This window comes from Lissotriton helveticus, chromosome 2_1, assembly GCF_964261635.1.
Source record: "Lissotriton helveticus chromosome 2_1, aLisHel1.1, whole genome shotgun sequence".
NCBI classification, from domain to species: domain Eukaryota; kingdom Metazoa; phylum Chordata; class Amphibia; order Caudata; family Salamandridae; genus Lissotriton; species Lissotriton helveticus.
In genome coordinates this window covers 560835171-560859294 of record NC_136059.1, presented here as the reverse complement: position 1 = coordinate 560859294, position 24124 = coordinate 560835171, and the positions used below count along the sequence as shown (strand labels likewise).

General features: G+C 45.0%; 1 protein-coding gene across 2 annotated transcripts in view; it reads left to right on the top strand.

Annotated features, from left to right (window-relative positions):
* Window positions 1–24124, top strand: part of IQGAP2 (IQ motif containing GTPase activating protein 2) — a 1127142-nt gene that overhangs the window by 684631 nt on the left and 418387 nt on the right. Inside the window, exons 9-12 of one of the 2 annotated variants that reach the window (XM_078675224.1) lie at window positions 343–430; window positions 854–1017; window positions 10842–10929; window positions 12898–13061. In XM_078675224.1, coding sequence (XP_078531350.1) covers window positions 343–430; window positions 854–1017; window positions 10842–10929; window positions 12898–13061 — 504 coding nt within the window. The remainder of the gene's footprint in view (window positions 1–342; window positions 431–853; window positions 1018–10841; window positions 10930–12897; window positions 13062–24124) is intronic. The other variant, XM_078675225.1, reaches the window with a different exon arrangement.

Genomic DNA, 24124 nt, shown 5'->3' with positions numbered 1-24124 from the left:
CTAAATAGCCATCATGGATACACTTCAACATTTGCACATTTTATGTTTTTTACTATTACATATCTGATAGATCTCTCCGCTGCTAAGAATTCCAATTTATTTCTGTGTAAAAATAATCTATTTTCACTTGGCGACCTATTCTAACATACGCAGTTTGCTCCTTGTGGACTTTGGCTGAATTGAGTTTTATCAAATAACCAGACATAACGAGCATGTGCAGATTACCAGCCATTGGTTTCTCTACTTTTCCCCCCAGATATATTACTATTCAAAATAAGTAACATAAAAAATCTTATTGAGCAATTATTGTTAATCAGTGATGGTGGTGTCCTTTTTTTTCAGAACAGTACCATTTCTGACGAAGAAAGGGACGCCTATGAAGAGCTGCTGACGCAAGCGGAGATTCAAGGCAACATTAACAAGGTCAACAGTAAGTATTTAAAATGGCGTCTGAAGTAGGACATAGCCTGCTTTCAACACTTAATGGTGTTTACAACCAGCGTCCGAAATGCCATGCACTCAGTTCTTAAGTGATTCGCTGCATGGACAGAAGTGTTATGCAAAGGCTGCTTTACGTGTTGCTGTTTTGCAATTTCTGCATCTGCTTTTTAAGTGCTGCGCTTAAATACCTAATACCCTGGCACTATCCTCCAAACCACGGCTTACTGGAAATGTGGAGCCACCTACCCTCCTTTATGTTGGGGTTTTATCTTTGAAACCAGCCCTCTTGTGTGAGTGAAATTAATTTGGGGTGATACATGCAATGACAGTGGGGCGCCTGCAGCTGGAGGGCGCTGTGCTGTCTTGATGTGCTAATGATGTTCTCCCACTGTAAGCAATGTCTTCTCTCCAGTCAACATGGCTCTAATCCAGGTAGACGAAGCGATTGGCAGGGGCGATGAAGTGGCATTGCTGGCAGGTCTGTCCCATCCTGTTCTCGGCCTCTTTGGTGTTCAGCGGGAGCATGCACCGCGGTACCAGACTCAGTTATTTGATTGTAGACGGCTGAAGATGGAGGTAAATATGCAAAACAGGCACACGAATAACATTGTGTGTGAGTGCGTGTGTGTGTGTGTGTGTGTGTGTGTGTGTGCGTGCGTGTGTGTGTGTGCGCGTGTGTGTGTGTGTGCGCGTGTGTGTGTGTGCGCGTGTGTGTGTGTGTGTGTGTGTGCGCGCGCGCGTAGTGAAAGGGACTTTAGGTTTTATTTGAATCATGACATTTATTGTTTTAACTCCTGTCATTTAAATGTTCCAGAGAAATATAAGTAAGCGGTTTGGTTAACACTTATTACACTCATAAAAGCAGGAATACCTTTTGCCGATGTCCCTCAAAAAATTGCTGCATACACAGATGTTTCAATAAGTACAGAAAAATCAAGAACAGCCAACCCTGCTATACTCAACACAATAAAATCTATGCGAAGATCTCTGGTTGCAGACTTAAAGAAAAAACAGAAATACTTCCACTTAATCTCCATAGCACAAAAACTATGGTAGTTGATACTGGGCTCACGTGGGAAAGCAAAGAAATAACATATCTTGGCGTATGGTTTGAAAGTGAACTTTCCCATTGTATCAAATGCAACGAATCTGTCATCCTTTGAATATATCTTTTAGAGAAATGGTCAATAAAATCTATTACATGTTGGGGCTGTGAAGAAACCCATTAAAATTATGATTTTCTATTAGTGAACTTTCCTAAAAATATGTCCTCCCAATTCCCTCTCCGACTCCTTAAAAAAATTATGCTCTAGTAAATAATTTCCTATGGTTTTTAATAAATCCTAGAATCAAAGTTAAGAAAACATAGACTCCTAAACATCTCGGAGGTTAAACTTACCAGATTATAGAAGATATCAAACCGCCTACCTCGCTAAACAAGGTATTCACTGGCTCAAACTCTAAAGTAATCAACATCCTACATGGCTTGCCATAGATCAGTCACTTGTGCATTTCCTATCCCTGACCTCTTACATTCTACTCAGAAAATCATAATAGAAGAACTCTTTGTTCGTGCTCACCGCTACAGCTCAGGCAATATGCAAACTAGACTCCAGTCTAAATAAGTAGTTGACATACTCCACCCTTGCCTGCCGATGGCACAATGACAACCTCAATTTCAACGGGAATGCACTTTTCTTCAAGGATTGGGCAGAAAGGGAGAATCCTATTAAATAAAGACCCTAGCCTTCCCTCTAACCGTCTACCTTTTTTCAACTATCAAAGATAAATGCCATCTAAATGATTTTGACTGTCACAAATTCTTATCTAGTAAGGCTTTGTGATCTGAACACAAAACGCCGCATAGCCCGGATCTCCTTTACACTTTAACTAAAATAGCCATTAGTGGACATGCTGTCTCAAAAATGTCTGCTATATTATCACTCAACCCTTCTACACTTTTACTTCCCTTAAAAAAGGGATTTGAATGCTGCACAACAACTCGGAAGATCCCCCTACAAGATTAGATTGGAACAATACATGGCTTAAATTGACGAAAAATAAGATTGTTCCCTCGCTGGAACAATGCTGACTTCTGAGTAGCTCACACGTCTCACTGGACCCCAGCCAAAAATGTTTAAGTGGGTTGATCCAACTCTGATGAAAGCTGGAGTTGAAAAGAGCACAGGGATGACCTAAATCTCATGTTATTAATTAGCAAATCTATCACATCTTTGTAGACTGAAATCAGTTTACTCATAAACCAAATTCTACATATTCAATGGTCTCCGCACCTAGCATTTATCGCTTTGGGAGTATACCCAACATCAATTATCAAAGACCTCAAAATGGAAAAGGTAGCTCTCTTGCACATACTCCTATCGAATGGTCTTAAATCTATTCTCTCAGAATGGAAAGATCTCGGAAAGCTTTCTATTCATACTTGGTGGGCCCGGACTCTGTTCATCAGGAGCGCCGACAGCTCTCAACATAGGTCTAAAATCTCACTCATTGAAACACAATAATATTTAGAATAAAATAGATAAAAGCATCTCCCCTCAAAATCCCTTATAATATAATTATATTTCCTGCATTCTAGTGGGAATCTTTCTATAGAATGACCATCTGTTTTGGCCCACGTTGACAATACATTTCCCCTATTCCTTACCCTCTCTCTACCCCTCAATGACCTTTCTTTTTAGTTACTCCATTCTTACCGTGCCCCATTTTTTTTTAATGAATCTTTTTATTGTTATAAAAAAAACGAAAAACAATAGGAGCGTATCAAGTGCAATGCAGTCCAACACATACAAGGAATCGAACAATTGAAAGGTCGCAATATCGGCAGTCGTTGAAGGAGGACACTGAGATTCTAACACACGTTTGACGAATCAGGATTATAAAACTAGCGTAGTTAGCCTGTATCAATGCGTGCCGCCCACATGCCCCCCCACCCACAAAATCAGGATATCAAAGATCATTGCGCCCCTCGATACTAAGATTGTAAACAGGATAAAGTACGGACATTTGTATGCAAAAACGGACACATCAAAATAATAGAGCTCGCATCGGCACCTTAATAGTAAGAACAGAATCCGGATATCCAATAAATAAAGAAAGAAAATAAAAAAACGCAACGTGCGCAATACCCCACCCCCCACCCTGCACCCCTGCATGTCGCTTACGCCAATCCCCAACTAGCAGTGTGCCTGTCGCCCCATCTAATCTATAAATACTAAAAGAAGTATGTGGAGGAGGGCCTTCGTACAGGCTCCCAGCCTCTCCACCCCCTGCCAGTTCTAAGCCTCCCCCTATTACGGATATATTATCATTTCACTATCAAGCGAAAATCGGGGGATACATTACTCGCCTACACTGCCTCCCGGTACCAACATAAGAAAGTGAATCATGCACTACCACCATTTAAATAAAAGTCTTGAAACGATAGGCCGTTCTCAGCCTTGACCCGTTCGATCAGTTACTTGAATAATCATAAACCGGACAGCCGCCATCTTGAAAAATTCGAAAGAACAGTAGCGAGCCGGAAACAGCTGGGCTTTCTCAGTCTCATTGTCACTGGGTCCCATCAGTGTCGATAAGAACCACGGATGTTGTTTAAAGTCCGGGTGTACTGAGTTCGGAAAGGGAGAAAGGGCCACCCTTTCGAGCCACTCCTGAGTCGTCACATGAGTCATCCGATACATTGCCTGGTGCGATTTGTCCTCAGTCGATAACAATATTGTGAGCACTGACATAACCGGGACCTCCAATACATGGTCCTTAGCAAATGTGCAATCCAGGGTCTCCCGCATCGCTCGTTTTATGGGATTGTTGGCCGCCATTAGTCTGGGTAGTGTGGATGTTGTTACTTCCGCAGTGGCATTGAATTGAACAAAAGCTATGTCACTATGTCCTAGTCCAAAAGCCACGGCATCCAATTTGTGCTCCAAGGCTTGGGCTTTCTAGTTCAGAGAGAGATGAAGACCCTCGATCGCTTCCATTATAGCTCCAAGCGTAGGTTCAACCCTGGTCAGCACTAGTTGGTCCCCCCGATAGGGAAATTCTGGTCCGGTCTAGGAGATCCCTTAGATAGGATATGTCGTCCCAGGTCATCCGTATGAATTTTCCCAGACCTCTCGGAGGATCGGGGGTCCGATTCGCACGAAGGTCGATATTGAGCGCCATTTCACGCGTTTCGTTCACGGTCCACCCCTGGGCCCTCGGGATAGACCAGTAGAATTAGAAGCAGACACACGTTCCAACCCCTCTGCATGCAAGGATATTGCGGAGCTGTCTTCATGCCCGAAACCATCGGGTCGCAGTTTAGATGGCACCAAGCCGTTTATATTCCGGGCTTCGACAACCAATTATTCAGCTCGCATCTGCAGTGTCATTGAGTTCCCCATTTCGGCGCTAATCCATACGGATATTTGATGTTAAGATCGGACAAAATATTCTTCCATTCCGGTGGACCGGCTTCTTCCGGACTCTTATGGCCGATGTTGTTCAACTAGAAGCCGGCTGCACTCCTACTCGAGGCCCCGGCTGCAATGCTGATGTAGGCCGCAAACTTCAAGGAGACGTTTCTCTGTTCTCGAAGCAGGTGGAACTTTCGGGGTCACTCGGTGCAGCGTTATTTCGTTTCATCTACCCGGGAGAGTGGCATAGGCAGAGGATAACTGGCAGGATCTTGTAGCAGGATGAGGAGGTCTGCGGACCCAGGAGCCTAAGCGGCCATCTTGGTCGCCAGCTTGGCTCCTCCTTGACCGTGCCCCATTTTTAGCTATCAATGGGTATGAGGTCATTATTAAATAACTGTTTTCTTGTTTCAACATAGCGCATATCAGAGTTTATGAAACTGCCAAACGCATTGAACGCTCTATCTCAATACGATTGCCTCTTATGTTGATATTTGTAATATGGTATCTCAATACCCAGAACTCTGTATTTGAAAACTCAATAAAAAGGGTGGGAATTAAAAATAACACTCATAAAAACCTTTAACTGCATCGCAATGAGCTGAAGCCTTTTTCTCATTTTCAATTACGAACTATTGTCTTAAGGTGATAACCTACTTATTAGACAAGGACCACACACAATATCCCGAATTTGAAAGGTTTGTAATAAAAAAAAGTATTATAGGGACCCGGGCTGAGTAACAAGTAAGTCCCTTATTGGCAACTAACAGTAAGGGCACCAGAACAGGAACCCAGTTTAACAGCTGATCACCCACCAACTGTACCCAGTGCAGAACGCTCACCATAAACCCACATGTATTCACTGTGTCACGTAACACCTTGTAAGGTGACATTCTAAATACAAATTAAATGATTAAGAAGCTGGTATATTATAATTTAAATTTTACACAAAACTATCTAGCGAGCCTGTCATTTAACTGTCTATCTACCTTTGTTAAAAGAGAAATCCCAGGTAAAATGTGAAAATAGTCACCTACAAATGCCCTTCGTCTATTTTTGGTTTTTTATTTCTCAGAGAACATGTAAATGACTTGTAATATTAGCGTGATCATATGCTTCTTCTTGTGTTTTCATAAGTTTTCAGGCATTAACACTGCCCCCCACTCCACGTATATGAAATAATGCAGATAGTCGTGGGTCTCACCCTCTGATGGAAGCTGCCCGATTCCAAACACAAGATGCCGGCATCCCTGCTGCCTTCTGTTGCAGTCATCTCCCCTCACTCCTCGGACGTTCCTCCACCGACCCCTCTTGGTACCACGAAAACCACGGGGCAGCCGGACTGGCTGGGTCGCATTTTATGGCTTCCCCTGCCAGGCCAGCAAACAGAGTGTCATTCTACCCTTAGCACGAGGCCTGATTGAGAGCATATTTTTCATGAGCGGATATGGATTATGAAAATCCAGGAGTTAGCTGCCGTTAGGTAGTAGATTACACCTACTCAGACACTTCTGTATGAATTGCTCAGACTGCTTTCTGTAAATATGCACAGGCTGTGGTGCCTTAGTAGAGGAAAAATGTATTGTAAGGTGACTTCTGAACTCTCTTTAAGAAATATGTACCAGTCTCGAGGGCTGCTGGGCACCTCCCGACGAGACCCCACGGCAGGTGCTCAAGGTAAAGCTTGATAGATAAAGCACAATAGTCCCTTGCAAGACCCATAGAAATTAATATACAAATCGCTAGTGCAATATAATACAATACAGATGTCGGTTTTGCAAAATCATATGTTGAAAAAAGAACACCTGATCCCAAGTTTGCACTAAAGGCAGGCCCAATATTCTATTCAATGTCTCACCCTCTGGTTCAGAGTGGAGCGTTGTGTTTGTTGTAACCTACTTCAGTATTGAAACGCTTCTGTGGGGTTTGGGAGCCCTCTCATGGCGTCCTGGTGGTAGAACACGAGTCTTTGAGAATGTGCAGATGTATGAGGGATGCAGCCCTATAAGACACAAGACGCCGCAGCAAGGCACAGAATAAGATAAACAGTCAATACTAATTGCTCCTGAGTCTGTCTATGCAGTTTACAATACCCTACCCCTGAAGACCGTAGAGGGGCAGATCCCGCTCCTTGGTGGCGGGGTCCACAAGTTGGCATCGCTTAGTTACTAGGCTGGGGATAGAATCAATGCCCTTCATCCATGACCTACTTAAAATAGCCTAGTTCTCTGCCAGAGCAGCCTGTGTCTTCTCACAGGGTGGAAACAAATCCCACCTGTCCATTGCACCACTATTCGACACAGAGATGAGACTGTGCCTTTTCGTCTGGTTTTTATTAGCTCGTTTTATTTTTTACATTACTCTGTGAGCAAAGCTCATAAATACAAATAAAATGTGTGTAATCTCTCTGAAGCTTTTCACTTTAACGCAAAGATCACTTAACTAACCTCTGGCAGAATTTTGCATTTGCGGGGCTTTCATCTGGAGAAATCCTGTCTTGCAACAGTAAGTGTCGCGCCTGGTCCAATATCTCATTGCAAGACCGGATCACTCTGGTGGATCCAGCCCTTGCGGCACCTGAATACTTCAGTCCTACCAGACATCTTCTCTTCCAGCTTAAAAGAGGCCTCCATTGGGCTGGACCGAGGCTGGCGCCCTGTGCTTTGTCTCTCATGTTAGCCACGGTGTAAACACTAGTCTTGTGTCAATATTGACTGTACAGTTGCAGTGTGCGGTAGTTATTTAACTTGGTCACCAAAGCGCTCTTATAAAATTCATTCTCTTGATTTTATGTGTATATAAGTAACAACATTCCAAAACACACAGTCTCGGGAAGATCCCTTGGAGAGGTTGATGCTGGATTACCAGCAGGTAGAGCTCTGACTCTCCAAGCCTACTCCCTTCAGAAGAAGGCGTAAGTCTTTAGCTGCAGCAGTACTTCACTCGTGTGGCGCATTGCTGGGCAGTCGCTGTGATTTAAAACCAAGACCGTCTAAAGGTATTGATTCTGTGAAAGGGTATGATCTGCTTTTGCAGGGTACTGATGTCAGGACATACACAGAGAGGCAGAACTAAAACCTTTGAATTTTTCTCAAAGTAGTTGATGATATTCTCCTTTCTGTATGAAAAAGGAGCCCTTTTGACCCAGTAATTCCCAGATCTAAGCAGACACCACCGAAGAAAGGCAAGCCCCATGACCAGCTAAAAAGATATGGAAAGAGGATGATTCCATTGATACCAACTATGCTAAGACCAGCCAAATCACACTCCATCTACCCAAAACAAAACCAACTCTGCCATCCAGGAAAAGGCCCAGTGCTGTTATCCAAATCATTTGGGGATTCTGAGTCAAACACATTTGTTTCTTTTTAACAAACAATAGCTAGATAAAGTCCAGTTATTCGATACAGTCCAGAAGCATGCTCCCTGCCACGGCAACATACATGACCAAAAAGCATCTTGTGAGGCCATTTTCGACCTGCCTCCATTAAAACCCTCGGGTAATCCTAAGTTTAATATGCTCAGCTAAACCTTTCTGGCCACTTCAGGACAGTGAGTACTAGGAGTGGCCAGAATGGAGTTGGCAGCTCGCCAGCTGATTTACATCTTGCAAATGGAACTTCGGGTTTTCTTTATTTTACATTTTCTAAGCATGAATAAGCCAGGCTTCCACGTGCATGGTTAAGAAGACAAAGGTCTTTTTCAGCAGAACGTAATAGAGGCATTAAATCAATAAACTAACACCCCAAGATAAAAAGTATGATTTATTGGATAAAATGTACCCACACCCAGACCCTTAGACCAAAGGAAAGGCTTTTATTTTTCATATGACAGACTATAAACCTTCCTGTTCTTTGAGAACGTTAGAGTTCTGGCAATATAGTGTGTATGTGTATATGGCATTAAATCGTGCAAACCTACAACGAGGCAGTGCAACTGTACAAGAGTTAAAACTCACTGCAGCAGGAAGATGGCCAGTAAAACACGGGTGATGGGTGGGGGGCGTTGTGGGGGTCTTGCAGCAGTTGGTGAATAATATAACCTTTTCTGTAGTGTGTCCTTTGGTGCGGTCTTTGTGGTTGAGTGTGTGTATATGTGGCAACTGTATAGCGCAGTGGTTCCCAAACTGTATAGCGTGGCTCCATGGGGAGCCATCAAAACTAGCCTGGGGAGCCGTGCAGCAAGCACTTAAATGCATTTAATGTTGATGGGTCTGTTGTCTTTGGTTAAACAAATTAGACTTAAACACATGATGTCAATGATTTGTAAGTGGCATGCCTAAAGCTGTAAACGTAGTGCTTAATTGATGGCATGTCAAGGGAGATGACCTACATATTTCACTGGTTCCCCATGTTCCAACACTCCCAAAGTAAATGGAAGATGCCTGATTTATTTGGTTGGACTCGCTAATAGTTTAGTTTTTTTCCAAATGCATTTTACCCCAATGTAGGTTATCAGGAATGCACAGTTGTTCTGTCTATTAAACACACTATGGGGCCGATTATGATGTCGGTCGAAAAGTCTTCCAACTCAATCAGTTTTGGAATGCTTTCCGACCGAATTGGGTTCTGTGAGTCCGATCGACCGATTACAATGCTTCCCAACATCGACCAGTTGGACTTGCGTTGACTTCAATGGGAGCATGTGTTCCAAACGAGAACACAGGGTCCCATCGAAAAAAGGGGTTGTTGAGGAAAACCTTGCTCCCTGTGGTGGACACATCTCAGGGTGCCTGCCGCACTGTGCACAGTTGCAAAGAGGGGACACATAGGTACCCCCACAGGCCCCAACTGGAGGCCTGTGGGTGGAAGGAGGGCTTGTTACTGGCCCCCAAAGTCCGATTCCGACAGCCGTTTCATGTCGGGCAAACGGATTTGGAACAGCTGTCAGAATTGGCCATCGTAATAGCCAGGTCGGAAACCATGTCCATAGAGCTGTTTGATTCGGTTCCAAACCACTTGGGCTGTTCGAATGCCAATCGCAACCGAATTGTCCAGCCCAAACGGTTTCCCTGCATTGTAATCGGTCGGTCAGAAATGTATCTGAATCAGATGGAAACATAAGCTCCGAATCCCGTTCAGAGCCTTTCCGGCCAACATTGTAATCGGCCCTGAGTATTATTACATTTTGACATTTTTATACAGGAATCATAGATATTTCCAGTACACATTTCTTTCAGTACACACACATTTCCAGACAGGCCTGCTCTCTCCTTGAGCACAGGGAAGTAAAACACTATAACAGCATTATGACTACATTTATAAGCAAGAAAGAGGGACATTAAAAAAAAATCTGAGGAATTTATTTTTTACTTGCATGGATTTAGAGACGAGCTTAGGGAAGAGACAGCAAAAATAAAGCTGTACATGGTTTAAGAAATTGTGAGTCACCCTGCTGAGACATGTGTGTTGGCACATATGACAGGAGTAGGAATGGAAGAGCATGCAAATTTTCTTCAAGCGCAGAAACACTTTGGCAATGGGGCCTTCAGGCATAGGGGTACTATCTAGCACTGTAAGTGGGATAAAAAAAGTTTGAGAGGGTACTCTAAAAAAAGGCATGGGCAAAGAAGTCTAACTAGGAATATTTTGTTAGAGGCACCTCCTTAGTAATACCAAACACCCTGTGCATATGATTATAATACCTTCCTCAGCTTCATCCCAATTATTTTCATGGAGAAAAATGCAAGTACGCCCGAGGACAGGCTTACATCCACCCCACCCTCCAAAAAAAGTGACAGTGGGGAGCCACGGGAAATGGCCGATAGGTCAAGGGAGCCGCGGGTCAAAAATGTTTGGGAACCACTGGTATAGCGGAGCGCTACACGGGGTCAAATGCAGCGATACACTGGCCCAGACATCGGAGGTGTGCCTGGGATCTAAGAGCAGAAGTGCGTCACAACCTGGTGTGTAGAATATGCTTTTATCACAGTTTTCCTCGTCTTGAAAGTGTTTTAAAGTCTCTTTCTCCCTGGTGTGCCAGAAAGCAGGTGCTCCCGTTATTCTCGACAAAGGTGAAGTGCAGAAGGAAGTTAGTGTTGCCAATGTGGAAGCCGAGGCTTACGAGCGTAGTGAGTACAACTTTGCTACAACACTACGCATTTTCACATTTCATTTATTGGAGCACTGAATCTTGCATGGAATAATGGTTGTTTTCCAAATACCAAAACAAATCTGGTGTGATTTACGTTCGATTGTGGTTGCAGTTTCTTCACCATTACCCACCCTTGCCACCTTCAGTCTCATGTTTCCTGTAGTGGGAGTATGTTGTCGTTTGGGGTGAGTAGGCGTACGTGTTAGTCTCACAATGTTTCCTGCATGTGGATAAAGTTAAGGACAAACTGTTCAAACGGTAATCAGGTCCGTGACAAACCGACCTGCATTTCTGATTTACGGTACTGAAGTGCGTCACGCAGATGCACCTAATAGCACAAGACTGCAGTCTTTAACCTGATGGACCCGTTGAGTATTTTGTCCTTTCTTTGTCATTTACTAAGGGCACGGAATTCCAGCGCCTTTCTTTTGCTTTGCTATTGTCTAACACTTTGTTTGAAGCCCCAGAGAGGTTGAACAGCCTCTCGTCTCCTTGCAGCCAGCCTCTGCTTGGCAGTAACGCCGCTGGCCCAGTGCCGGGCCGCTGCCGCGCCATGGCTGTCATTAACCGTGCCCGCATGCTTGCTAAAGGCCGCTCTGCAGGAGCAAACGTCTCAATAGACAGAGTTCACCTTTCAGACTCTACACTTGTGCGCGCAAAGTCGGGCTGCTAACTTAAGGTTGGACAGAACTACACGTGTTAGAACATGCATCAGCGAAATCATGTCAGGAAAAGGGGCAAATGCAATGGATACAATTGCGTTAGCTTCTAAATAAATAACATACTTTGGTTATACTTCTGGTACGTCGGTGTACTTAGCTTACTTAACCACAAGGTGGCGCGAGTCTACCGTCAGCAACAAATACTTGGCCGCGATCTTTCTTTACCCAGCTACTTTAAAAATCCGCGTTCCTTTAAATCGATAACCGAGAGGGACAAACAATCAACTAGTGATTGACATTAAATATAGCTATTTTCACGTACATCTTTGTACCTGACGGCGTGGCTTGATATCTCTATCACAGACTCTGCGCCTCTATCGTATTTTATCTCGGTCAGTTGTGAATTCAGTGAAGTCTTAGCATTCAAATATAGCATGTGGTTTTTGACCCACTTGTCCAGGCCATACCCTTTCATTGTTTTAATTAAACCATATCGGAACTGTTGATTTTAATCAATATTGAAAGCGAAACCAGGTCAAGCTGAAAAAATAGACTAGACACAGAAAATGTAGATGGGACTGTGGCGCCACCTTTTGGCGCGTAAGAGAATCTCTTGCTCACTGCACTTAATGCTGCGCGGGATGGACTTGCAGTGCTAACAACATGCACATCTTTCAGGAGATGCCTATTTGCAGTGTTTATTTTAAGAATATTGATTTATAAACTAAGCTGATGGGCGGCCTCGAATTGGCTTTACTATCCGTTTAAAAAACATAGTGGCTAGTTAGTATCCTCTTTACTATTCTCACAAAATATTGTTGTCCTACTAAAAAAGGGAAGCAGCAATTGACAGAACACATCCAAATAATTTTCAGTAGTGCACGGGCTAACCCCAGACAGCTGTTTAGGGATTTAAATAGGTACAGTTAGGATGTATAGTTTGGACACTTGCAAGCAGAGTGAAATGTGCCGCCCGCACTGGAAGTAAAGTCCACATTTGTAAAGCGCACAATCACCCGTAAGGGTCTCTAGGCGCTGGGGGGCCGTCGGGAAGATTAAGCGAGCTATTGCCCAGAGTCACATGGTGCTGGGCTAACCTGCCGCCGGAGCCGGGGATCGAACCCTGGTCCCCAGGTTCCAACGTCAGTCGCCCTGGCCGCGGCGCCACACTTCTCGCCTGTTGAAGGTGATGCCCCATTAAAGGGATTTTCAGAGACCTATTTAAGGGTTCCTTACTCAGTGAATGGCATAGTAACGCACTGTCTGGTTATGTTCTTCCTCAGAGCTTGCAGCCATTCAGAGGATTAATATGGCGATCCGTGCAGGGGATGCAGCGCAGACATTGGCTGCTCTGATGCAGCCAGAGGCCCAGCTGCCCGTCGTCCATCCGTCTGCTGCTGAATTGTACCAGAATGAGCTCTTCAACCTCCAAAGGCAAAATGCTGTGGTAAGATTGCAACCGATTGTCCTACATGGGCAGCTTTTTATTTTTATTTTTTTATGGTGTAATTACAGTGTTTTTGTTGGCTGTTTGAAAGGCTTTTTTAATATCAAGTAAATTAAGTGATTATTTTTTGCGTTTTTACAAAAAATGTTTGCTGAGCAGTCAGGTTGGTATATACATTTTCATTAGCTTTGCTAGGTCATACAGCTAATCTGTCTCCAACGCCATCACCTTAATGCTGCATTGTTATATACTTTTAATGACTATCTTGGACTACCACAACTACATATAAAATAAGGCACAGCTTAAATGAAAAATAAATGCAAGTTAAATTAATCAGTAGGAAATGCACTATAATACATTATGGAACCTCTATTGGTTAATGCACTGCAGAGCGCTGTGTCTGTAACCAGAGCCACATAACTGAATCCTATTTGATGCAGTGGAGAACAGTGACTTGTGTATGTTTAGTGCTACAAGTTCCAAGAAAGCACTGTGAATATGTACATAATTATTTTAAACTTACAGTGCACACAGTATAAGATAGGCTGCTACAAAATGCACAAAAAGGTTCAAGATGAACTCATTCTAAAATACAGATTTTAGTAGTAGCCTGACTGTATATAGTGATTTTTTTAATGTATTTTCTTTAGAAGCGCCCACTTAACAGCTCAGCTGGTAACTCCCTTGAAATACCCCTTTAAAAGAATAAATCTGTGTCATCAGGAAGCTTCAAGTGTTTCCCTCAATTAAATCCATTACCTGCTTCCAAACACCCTTTATATTTGCAGATTAACCAGTTGTGCAAGTGTAATTTGTTTTTCTTCAGGGAAACAGGCACCCTGGCAGGAAGGCTTGTTTAAGCACTCTGCCCCTCCCTCAGTTTTAAAGAAAAGGAAACTCCTAGCCTTACATTACAGCTGAAGCATTTCAACTTCCTTCGGGATGGTTCTCTGTTCACAAAAAGTAGGGGAACTGTTTTTCATATATTAGAAAAGTATGAGCATGTCATGCCTCTCAGAAACCGCCCACTTCGACCTCTGCTTGACCCCGATGAATTCCCCACATGTACTTCTAGTAAATGGATTCCCATAACATGTAAAATGTCTGATACCTTCGGGTATAGCCAACGCTATATACAACTAAAAAATAATAAACACAAGGCAAGTACTTTCAGAAACTTCCCATCAGCTCCAGGGTGAGCCAGCGCTGTGTTCACTGCTTCACCTAACAAGGGGGAAGTCAAGCTTATAGCTTATGGTCTCTGTACTGCAAACACCCCAGAAGAGCACCCTTCTGAGGGGTGAGGGTGATGTACCCTCTCACTTGTTCACATTCCAGGTAGTTTACACATTGAAAGCAGATTTGCGCTAAGTTCCTTATTTTAAAAGGCAGCCCGAAGTGGCTTCACCAGATTCAGCCAGGATAGGTGAAAGTGAGAGGCTATTGGTGGGAGAAAAATCAGCCATCTTGGCAAGCCCAATGTCCCCGCACACGATCTTTGTGAGACATGGTATCCTTTCAAAGCAAGCAAATAGGCTTCTTACTTATTTATAGTCCCACAGGTGTCAGTTGTAGACACAAACACAGGGTGCTCATTTAGCACTGGGGAAAGCTTGTGCCTGTTGCAGTGTTGCCATTGGTTTCAGGGACTCCGCTCTAGTTAAAGCAGGACTATGCCATTGGCTTTCTGTCCACTCCAAGGCTGCAGAATGCCATTTCTAGGCCTGTTGTCTTGATACTTACCTCCATGTGCTTCTCTTCTGAAATAGGAGGCCTCGTCTGGAGGTCTGTTGATCATATATTAGTTTCAGGTCCACTTTTGAAACCACAAAATCACTGTTACATGATGTACTCAGTCACTCACCAAGAGCTATAATAGAAAGGGAAAAATATTTACAGCTGAGTGACAACATTAGAACACACAAAAAAACACAGCCGGCAGCACACTTTACATTCTTAATTCCCTCCGCCACTCGCACTCAGTCCTGATTTTAGAGCCCAATATGAACTTTCATTCCAAGATCCACACGTCACATGCATGAACAGATCTAGCATAAAATTAATCTGTCACTCCCTCTGGCATGGCAAACTCTGTAAGAAAGCCCTTGCTGCGTGGTCTTGGATCAACATGGATCTTCTTCTACTGTGTTCCCCTCAGGCTGACGATAAGGCCAACAAAGCCCACAAACTCGGTACATCACTATCTCCCTTGACGTGAAGGTGAGCTTTTTTGCAGAAAGGGTGCCAGGGAACCGGTAAGGGAACTGGAGGCGGTGATTCCTCTCCAGCATTACTTCCATATTATAATATAAATCCCATAGAGCTGTGTCAGGGCATCCAAAGGCGAGTAGATCAACCAACATTGCTGATTGCTGAAACTATAGAATTAGCTGATACACTTGGAGTGAAGTTCATGCTGAATAACTCATGCTTAGTGATCCTCACTGTGTACCGTCCCCCAAACTCCTCGTCAGTTTTTAATGATTTGTTTGCTCCGATTATGTCGGATCTATGTACTAGATATCAAAAAATTGTGGTGACAGGAGATTTTAACATGCATTGGGATAAATTTCAAAAAGACCTGCCAACTAGACGTCTGGAGAATACTATGTCCTCATTGGGGATCAGACTGCTTGTGAATGCCCCGACTCACGTCAAGGGGCATATCCTAGACCTCATCTGGACATCAGACCCAAGGGTAAACCTTGTGGACACCGTACCTTGTATTTGGTCGGTCCACTACCTGGTGAGCTGTGAGATCCCAATTGAAAGCTATTTGTCCCAAAAAAAACCTACGTCGAAAAAAGTCCGGCAGTGGACAAAAGTGGATTCACAAGCCTTGACCTGCAGCCTTCCTGACCGTGTCCAAACATTAGTTTCAAAAGGAGATTTAGACCAGGACTACAAGGATTTAATGTGGAATCTGAGTCAGGCAATCGACCAGATAGCTCGATACAAAATTGGGAACCAGTGGTGGACAATGTTTAAAGGGGTCCAGAGTATGTGTCCAGTCAACTATTAAGCAAAAGAATACTAAGTTCCCCGGGGATGGAAAATGAAGTGAGTGTAAAGATATGGAGACAGAACGTAAGCAGGGAACAGGGTGTTCCCTTATTGGAACTAGGAGACCTCACACACCCAGGAACCTAGGTGTCATGCTTCATCATTGGTCTCCTGCTCCTCGTCAGACTGGCGCTGCAATGTCTGACGGGCGCCGTAGGCGCTCTTTGTTGGAGATCTTTTGTTCCAGCCAATGGTTTGAGTGCGTGTGAGGGGTCTGGTGAAAGTGTAGTCGTGAGGGAGTAGTGAAATTAAAAGGAAGTGAGTCAATCCACAAGGGACTTTATTCACGTGGCTGACTCCCTTAGTTAAAATGGTGGGAGGGGAGAAAGGAACTGCTTAGTCTACAGTGGGCTAACTCAACCCTCTAAAAAGGTCGACATGTTTCTTGCCTGTCTGGCAATTCTTCAGGACCTCGGGTGTTAGGTACTACACAGTGAGAGTAAGGTAAACATTAAAATTGAAGGAGAAAGATACAACCTCACTGGGTCAATCAGGGAGCAGGCCACTCGGTCCTGCTCTAGAGGGGAGACCTAGAAAAAAAATATATATAGAAGTAAGCCAATTAGCATAGTAAGTGGCAATATCTCATAATACTAGGTTCCCTAAAGACTCCATAAAACACACACAAATAAAACATAATGAAAGGGTATTTCAGAATTACACAATGATGGGCGTATTAAAGGTAGTAGTCCATTCCTGACATTTGGGCAGTGTAATTGTGGATAAAATATGTTGTTCAATACAAACGATTAGACGAAGAGAATATCACAGCACATTAGATAACTGGGTTCGTGCTTACCCTAGGAGTAACCCTAAAGGGCCCCGCAGTCTGTTCCTGTTGGGGCTGTTCAGAAAGGTAAGGTACCTGCAAAAGAGGAACAGATACAGGCACCCGGATGGTGTGTTCAACATAAAACATGCCAGGGAAGCGGGCAAGTTAGAAAGCACGAGCTCAAAAGAAAGGAATCTGTGAATGGTGGGACCAAAGAGGCTCATTAAAGACCCCCACTCGGCCTAATGGGTCCGGCCAGCCATCGGTTTGCCCTGCTCGGTATGCCATTATCCTACATCAAGACTGCGTGTACACTAGACCCCACTACTGAGCCTGGGACCGGGTGGGTCTGCGAAGCCAGTGAGCACCATACTCCCAAGGGGGAGAACGTATCAATGCTGTCCCAGGGAGGGCAGCCAGGCTACAGCAATCCGTACTACGGGCTACCGGATAAGCCAAACCGGCCCGATCACCGACACCAGAGCCCGGCCCATCGATACACCTCCAGCCAGGACGCAGAAAACCTATGCAGGGCTTCCCATGGCTAAAAGCGTGCCCTCCAAGTCAGAGATTAGGGTATCAACAAAGTGCTCTACATGGTAGAACCAATCACGATAAGCAGTGCCACCTGCAAATGAGACCATTACACCGCAACGGCGCTTACCTGATGCACGAACAGCCAAGGAGAAGAACCTACCCCCAACGCGAGGCGCCCCAGTCGGTGGCGCGGAACAGCTGGTCCCGACTCGGAGTAGCTTTTCAGGAAAATACGCCTAAGCTCCTACTTTGGTGAAAGACCTGTGAACGACACATTGGATACTGGATTGCGTAAACCGTCCACGTTTACCCCTACCGATGGCATGGTTCCTCCAGAGGTTCTGTTGTTTGAAAAAGCAGTTCTTAAGTCCCTGGAGAAAAAGCCCAATAAACCTGTCTTCAAAAACCTGACCAACATGGAAAGACTAGCTATACAGAATCTAGGTAATGATAGCTCCATTGTCATCAAACAAGCTGACAAAGGGGGAGCAACTGTCATTCAAAATACCACAGACTATGATTCTGAATGCAAACGCCAGCTTGCTAACACAAGCCATTATAGACCTCTGGCATCAGACCCCACACCTAGACTTACCACCGCTATCACCAGCTTGGTTATGGAAGGAGAGACCAATGAATGGATCTCTAAGAATGAAGCTGACTTTCTGCTCACCAAGGACCCGGTCGTCCCTTATTTTTACACCCTTCCTAAAATTCATAAGGGTACCACCCCAGTCCCCGGGAGACAGATAGTGTCCGGCATAGGCTCACTCCTTGAGCCATTATCCAAATTTTGCGATGTATTCCTACAGCCTATAGTGAGAAAGATACCATCCTTCCTCCAAGATACTAGTGATGTACTCCGCCTCATTGAATCCATCGAGGGTAGAGAGAATGTGGACCTCCTCCTAACTTTAGATGTGGAGGCCCTCTATACGAACATTCCACAGCAGGCCACCCTTGAAGCAGTTGAGCACACCCTCCGGCTGGAGGATTGGAACTCACCGACACCCATTTCCTTCATTATGGCATGTGCCAGCATGGCACTAACTGAAAACTTTTTCCAGTACGGGTCCCAGTTATACCATCAGATCCAGGGGACTTCTATGGGTTCGACTTTTGCTCCTAGCCTAGCTTGCATCTATATGGCTACGTTTGAAAACCTCCACATCTACTCAGAAAACAATCCCTATACCCAAAATATCACTCTATGGCGCAGGTATATAGACGATATTCTGGTTTTATGGCATGGGAACCAGGAGAGCTGTGAAGCCTTTTGCCTGTGGATCAACTGTCAAAACCAATTCCTTAAATTCACAGCCACGATTTCAGACACTAAGATACCTTTCCTTGATCTCACCATTAGTCTGAATCAGGAGGGTCTGAGTACCTCTCTGTACAGGAAAGAGACGGACAGGAATAGCTTACTCCTCTTTGGTAGCCATCATCCCAGATCTCTACGGGAAAACCTCCCTTTTGGGCAGTTCCTCCGGATTCGAAGGAACTGTACCACTACCCCTGATTACAAAAAAGAATCTGTAATACTTCAACACAAATTACAAGACAGAGGTTATCCCACTAGACTGGTCAACAACTCACGCAAAAGAGCCCTCTATAACCCCAGAGAGGCTTTATTGGTGACACGCCCAAAAGAGCCTGATGACGTGATTACCTGCGTGACTTGTTTCACACAGAATTCTACATTCCTGAAGAAAACAGTCAATAGACATTGGGGTTTACTGAACACAGGGGACCTAGAAATACCACGCCCTCGCTTTGCCTTCAAGCGTACGGCCAATTTAAAAGACTCCCTTATTCATACACGCCCCAAAAAACAAACTTCCACCAACCAGAGTACCCTGTGGAGGCTTCCACCGGTGGTGGGTCACTACCCATGCGGGGGTTGTGTTGTATGCCAACAAACAACACAATGCAAAGTGATAAAACTTTCAGATAATTTCACCTGGCACATGAACAAGCACACAAATTGCAACAGTTCTAGATGCATTTACCTACTGACCTGCCCTTGTGGCAAACACTACATTGGCATGACTATGAGACAAGTAAAACTAAGGATTATGGAACATAAGAGCAACATCCGTTGCTCTAAAACCCACACAAGATTGTATGAACACTATGTCCAACATGGCCACCAAGCTGACAACATCAAATGGTTGGTTCTTGAGTCCCACGCTTCCATCACTCACCAAGCACTGTTCAGAATCGAACAGCGATGGATACATCGCCTCCAGCTGGACACCCTGGGCCTTAACGACTCTGTGCCTTGGACACTATTAGCGAGATAAACCTACTTTCTGGCTGATAGTCATTGTTCATTGGTTTTCCTTATCCATCACTGTCCTTTGCCTTCTGTACCCCTATGTAACACTGGGACCTCCCTCAAGGTAATTATACATGACCCCTTTACATTGGCAAATATCATAGACTGCTACCACAGCATAAAGATATACCATTGTACCTCTGCTATTCCTTTTACTGGCGATTTCAGCCCCTTATCCCATACTGTCCTCTTGTCTTACCTTATGCTTGACCATAGTCCCTGTTGACATCCAAATGCCCGTGCTATTAGAGCTCGATTTTTGCTAGGATACACTGGTCTTGATACTAGCACTTCGAGTTTATCCAACTCAGCTGCCATTCAAATAACCCAAGTTAACCACCCAACACCACGGCTGGGTCTTGACGGTCCGGTTTCGCAACTAGATCTTGCGGATCTTCCCTTGAATGTTCCCCTCACTGCGGTTCATCACTACCCCCTTTTTACACCTCCCTCTCCAAACCATCTAGTGAGGTTATTATTGCAGGTGCCACCTTCGACACACAATCAATACTACTATACCTACGCGCTCTTTGTTGCAATTTCCAACAGTACATCGAGTAGGGCACTGTCCCCGTAACAAGTCACCCCATGCCAAGATGGCCGCCACTCTCGGGGTTGTAATCTCAGCCTAGACGCATCACACGCGTCTGCACCCCTGGGCATGCGCGGTCGAGGTTACGTCAGCCACGCCCACTGACGGGGCGTCACTGCACGGAGGCACGGTGAAACAGCATTTAATCCCGTTGGCTACTCCGGGTCGGGACCAGCTGTTCCGCGCCACCGACTGGGGCGCCTCACGTTGGGGGTAGGTTCTTCTCCTTGGCTGTTCGTGCATCAGGTAAGCGCCGTTGCGGTGTAATGGTCTCATTTGCAGGTGGCACTGCATTATCGTGATTGGTTCTACCATGTAGAGCACTTTGTTGATACCCTAATCTCTGACTTGGAGGGCACGCTTTTAGCCATGGGAAGCCCTGCATAAGTGTTCCGCGTCCTGGCTGGAGGTGTATCGATAGGCCGGGCTCTGGTGCCGGTGATCGGGCCGGTTTGGCTTATCCGGTAGCCCGTAGTACGGATTGCTGTAGCCTGGCTGCCCTCCCTGGGACAGCATTGATACGTTCTCCCCCTTGGGAGTATGGTGCTCACTGGCTTCGCAGACCCGCCCGGTCCCAGGCTCAGTAGTGGGGTCTAGTGTACACGCAGTCTTGATGTAGGATAATGGCATACCGAGCAGGGCAAACCGATGGCTGGCCGGACCCATTAGGCCGAGTGGGGGTCTTTAATGAGCCTCTTTGGTCCCACCATTCACAGATTCCTTTCTTTTGAGCTCGTGCTTTCTAACTTGCCCGCTTCCCTGGCATGTTTTATGTTGAACACACCATCCGGGTGCCTGTATCTGTTCCTCTTTTGCAGGTACCTTACCTTTCTGAACAGCCCCAACGGGAACAGACTGCGGGGCCCTTTAGGGTTACTCCTAGGGTAAGCACGAACCCAGTTATCTAATGTGCTGTGATATTCTCTTCGTCTAATCGTTTGTATTGAACAACATATTTTATCCACAATTACACTGCCCAAATGTCAGGAATGGACGTACTACCTTTAATACGCCCATCATTGTGTAATTCTGAAATACCCTTTCATTATGTTTTATTTGTGTGTGTTTTATGGAGTCTTTAGGGAACCTAGTATTATGAGATATTGCCACTTACTATGCTAATTGGCTTACTTCTATATATATATTTTTTCTGGGTCTCCCCTCTAGAGCAGGACCGAGTGGCCTTCTCCCTGATTGACCCAGTGAGGTTGTATCTTTCTCCTTCAATTTTAATGTTTACCTTACTCTCACTGTGTAGTACCTAACACCCGAGGTCCTGAAGAATTGCCAGACAGGCAAGAAACATGTCGACCTTTTTAGAGGGTTGAGTTAGCCCACTGTAGACTAAGCAGTTCCTTTCTCCCCTCCCACCATTTTAACTAAGGGAGTCAGCCACGTGAATAAAGTCCCTTGTGGATTGACTCACTTCCTTTTAATTTCACTACTCCCTCACGACTACACTTTCACCAGACCCCTCACACGCACTCAAACCATTGGCTGGAACAAAAGATCTCCAACAAAGAGCGCCTACGGCGCCCGTCAGACATTGCAGCGCCAGTCTGACGAGGAGCAGGAGACCAATGATGAAGCATGACACCTAGGTTCCTGGGTGTGTGAGGTCTCCTAGTTCCAATAAGGGAACACCCTGTTCCCTGCTTACGTTCTGTCTCCATATCTTTACACTCACTTCATTTTCCATCCCCGGGGAACTTAGTATTCTTTTGCTTAATAATCGACCAGATAGCACCTGAGAAACTACAAAAAGTAAAAGGAATAGTAAAAGGCGCCCCATGGTTTACTCCGCTTTTGAGGGACCACAAAAAGAAACTCAGGTGTGTAGAAAGGATCTGGAGGAGAACGAAAGACGGGACAGACAGGGAACAATACAGAATCTCACTTAAGTCATATAAGAAATTGATTAGGGCTACAAAAGCAGATTTTTATGAAACTCGTATAAGTCAAGCGGACAATATACAGAAGGAAACATTTAAAATCTTAACTGAGCTGAGCAAAAAACTAGAAACATCGGAAATAACAATAACTGCCGACAGTTTTCAAAGCTTCTTTCTCGAGAAGGTGGAAATTATCCTTTCTGAGATTAAGAAGAGTGCCCTGAAGGGCCCCTGTCCGTCACAAGAAGCTCAGTTTTCCCCCGAAGTATATCTTTCTAAGTTTCCTGAATTGGACTCTCTAAGCCTTGAGCAGATTATGAACAACATTAAGTCAGGCTCCCCAGCGGACCCGTGTCCCCCTAAGGTCTTTTGTTTGGCGCGCCCTATCCTGGAAAATCACATTATATCCCTTCTTAACAGCTCAATGGAGACTGGTCATCTACCATCAAGTCTCAAGGAGGCACGTGTGAGGCCTCTGTTAAAAAAGCATGGAGCCGACCCGGCCATTCTAAAAAACTATAGGACGATATCCCAACTGCCCTTTCTGTCCAAGATTTTGGAGCAACATGTGCTGAGGTCCCTCTCCTCATTCCTGGAATTGCACCATCTTCTCCAGGAGCGTCAGGCGGGATTTCGTGCACATCACAGCACCGAGATGGTGATGCTATCGGTGCTGGATGAGTTGAGAGGTATGGCTGACAGTGAGAAACCGAGCGCCCTGATACTCGTAGACCTATCAGCGGCGTTCCATACTGTCAGCCATTCCCTGCTATTGGACAGATTGGCTGCGTTTGGGATAAAGGGTCAGGTCCATCAGTGGCTCCAATCTTTTTTGACCGGCAGGACCGAGAGGTTCCAACTGGGGGATGCCATTTCTAAAGTGGGTACTCTGGAGTGCGGAGTCCCTCAGGGTTCCGCACTATCCCCACTGCTTTTTAACCTGTACCTCCAGCCGTTGATTGACTCTCTAGCTAACATGGGTTGCCGCGTATTTAATTACGCTGATGACACCCAGTTGTTGCTGAGTATTGATAATACGATCTTGGCACAAACTAGCGCTCAGAACATCCTCAGACATACGGTTAGCTGGATGACGGCCAATCTGTTGAAAATAAATCCGGAAAAAACGGAGGTATTGGTGGTCTCCACCTTAGTCTCGCCTTGGTGTGATCTCTATTGGCCGCAGGAACTAGGGCCCTCACCGACACCGAGTGACAAAGTAAAAAGTCTCGGAATTAAGATTGATAATGAGTTGTCTATGACCAGTCAGATCTCCTCAGTAGTAGGGATGTGTACTGGCTTGATCAGACAGTTACGAAAGTTGTCCCCTCTTCTTTCCTTTTCCGCACTCCGTATGGTAGTCTCGGCCACCATCGTTTCGAGGCTAGATTATGGGAACGCCCTTTATTTAGGCCTACCTAAAATCTTGATTAATAGATTGCAGGTGGTCCTGAATGACGCGGCGCGTCTGATCTTCAAGCTACCTAGAAGATCCCATGCATCTGCTTTACTACTCAAGCTACACTGGCTCCCCATCGAACAGAGGGTGGAGTTTAAGAGCCTGTGTACAGCCCACAAGTCCATCTATGGGCAGGCTCCTGTGTATATCAAAGAGCGCTTGGAGTTATACACCCCCAAGCGAGTCTTGCGGTCCGCCGGATCCCAGCTTTTGGTCTGCCCTCGTTATAAGTTAAAAACCAAAGGCGGCAGGTCTTTCTCGGTTTTGGTTCCGCAGAACTGGAACAATCTACCAGAATCACTTCGGAAAGAAGCGAATCTCCTGCGTTTTAGGAAGTTGTTAAAAACCTTTTTATTTAGGGAGGCACTTGATCCAGTTAAATACATTTTATTATAGGTCCCTGGCTC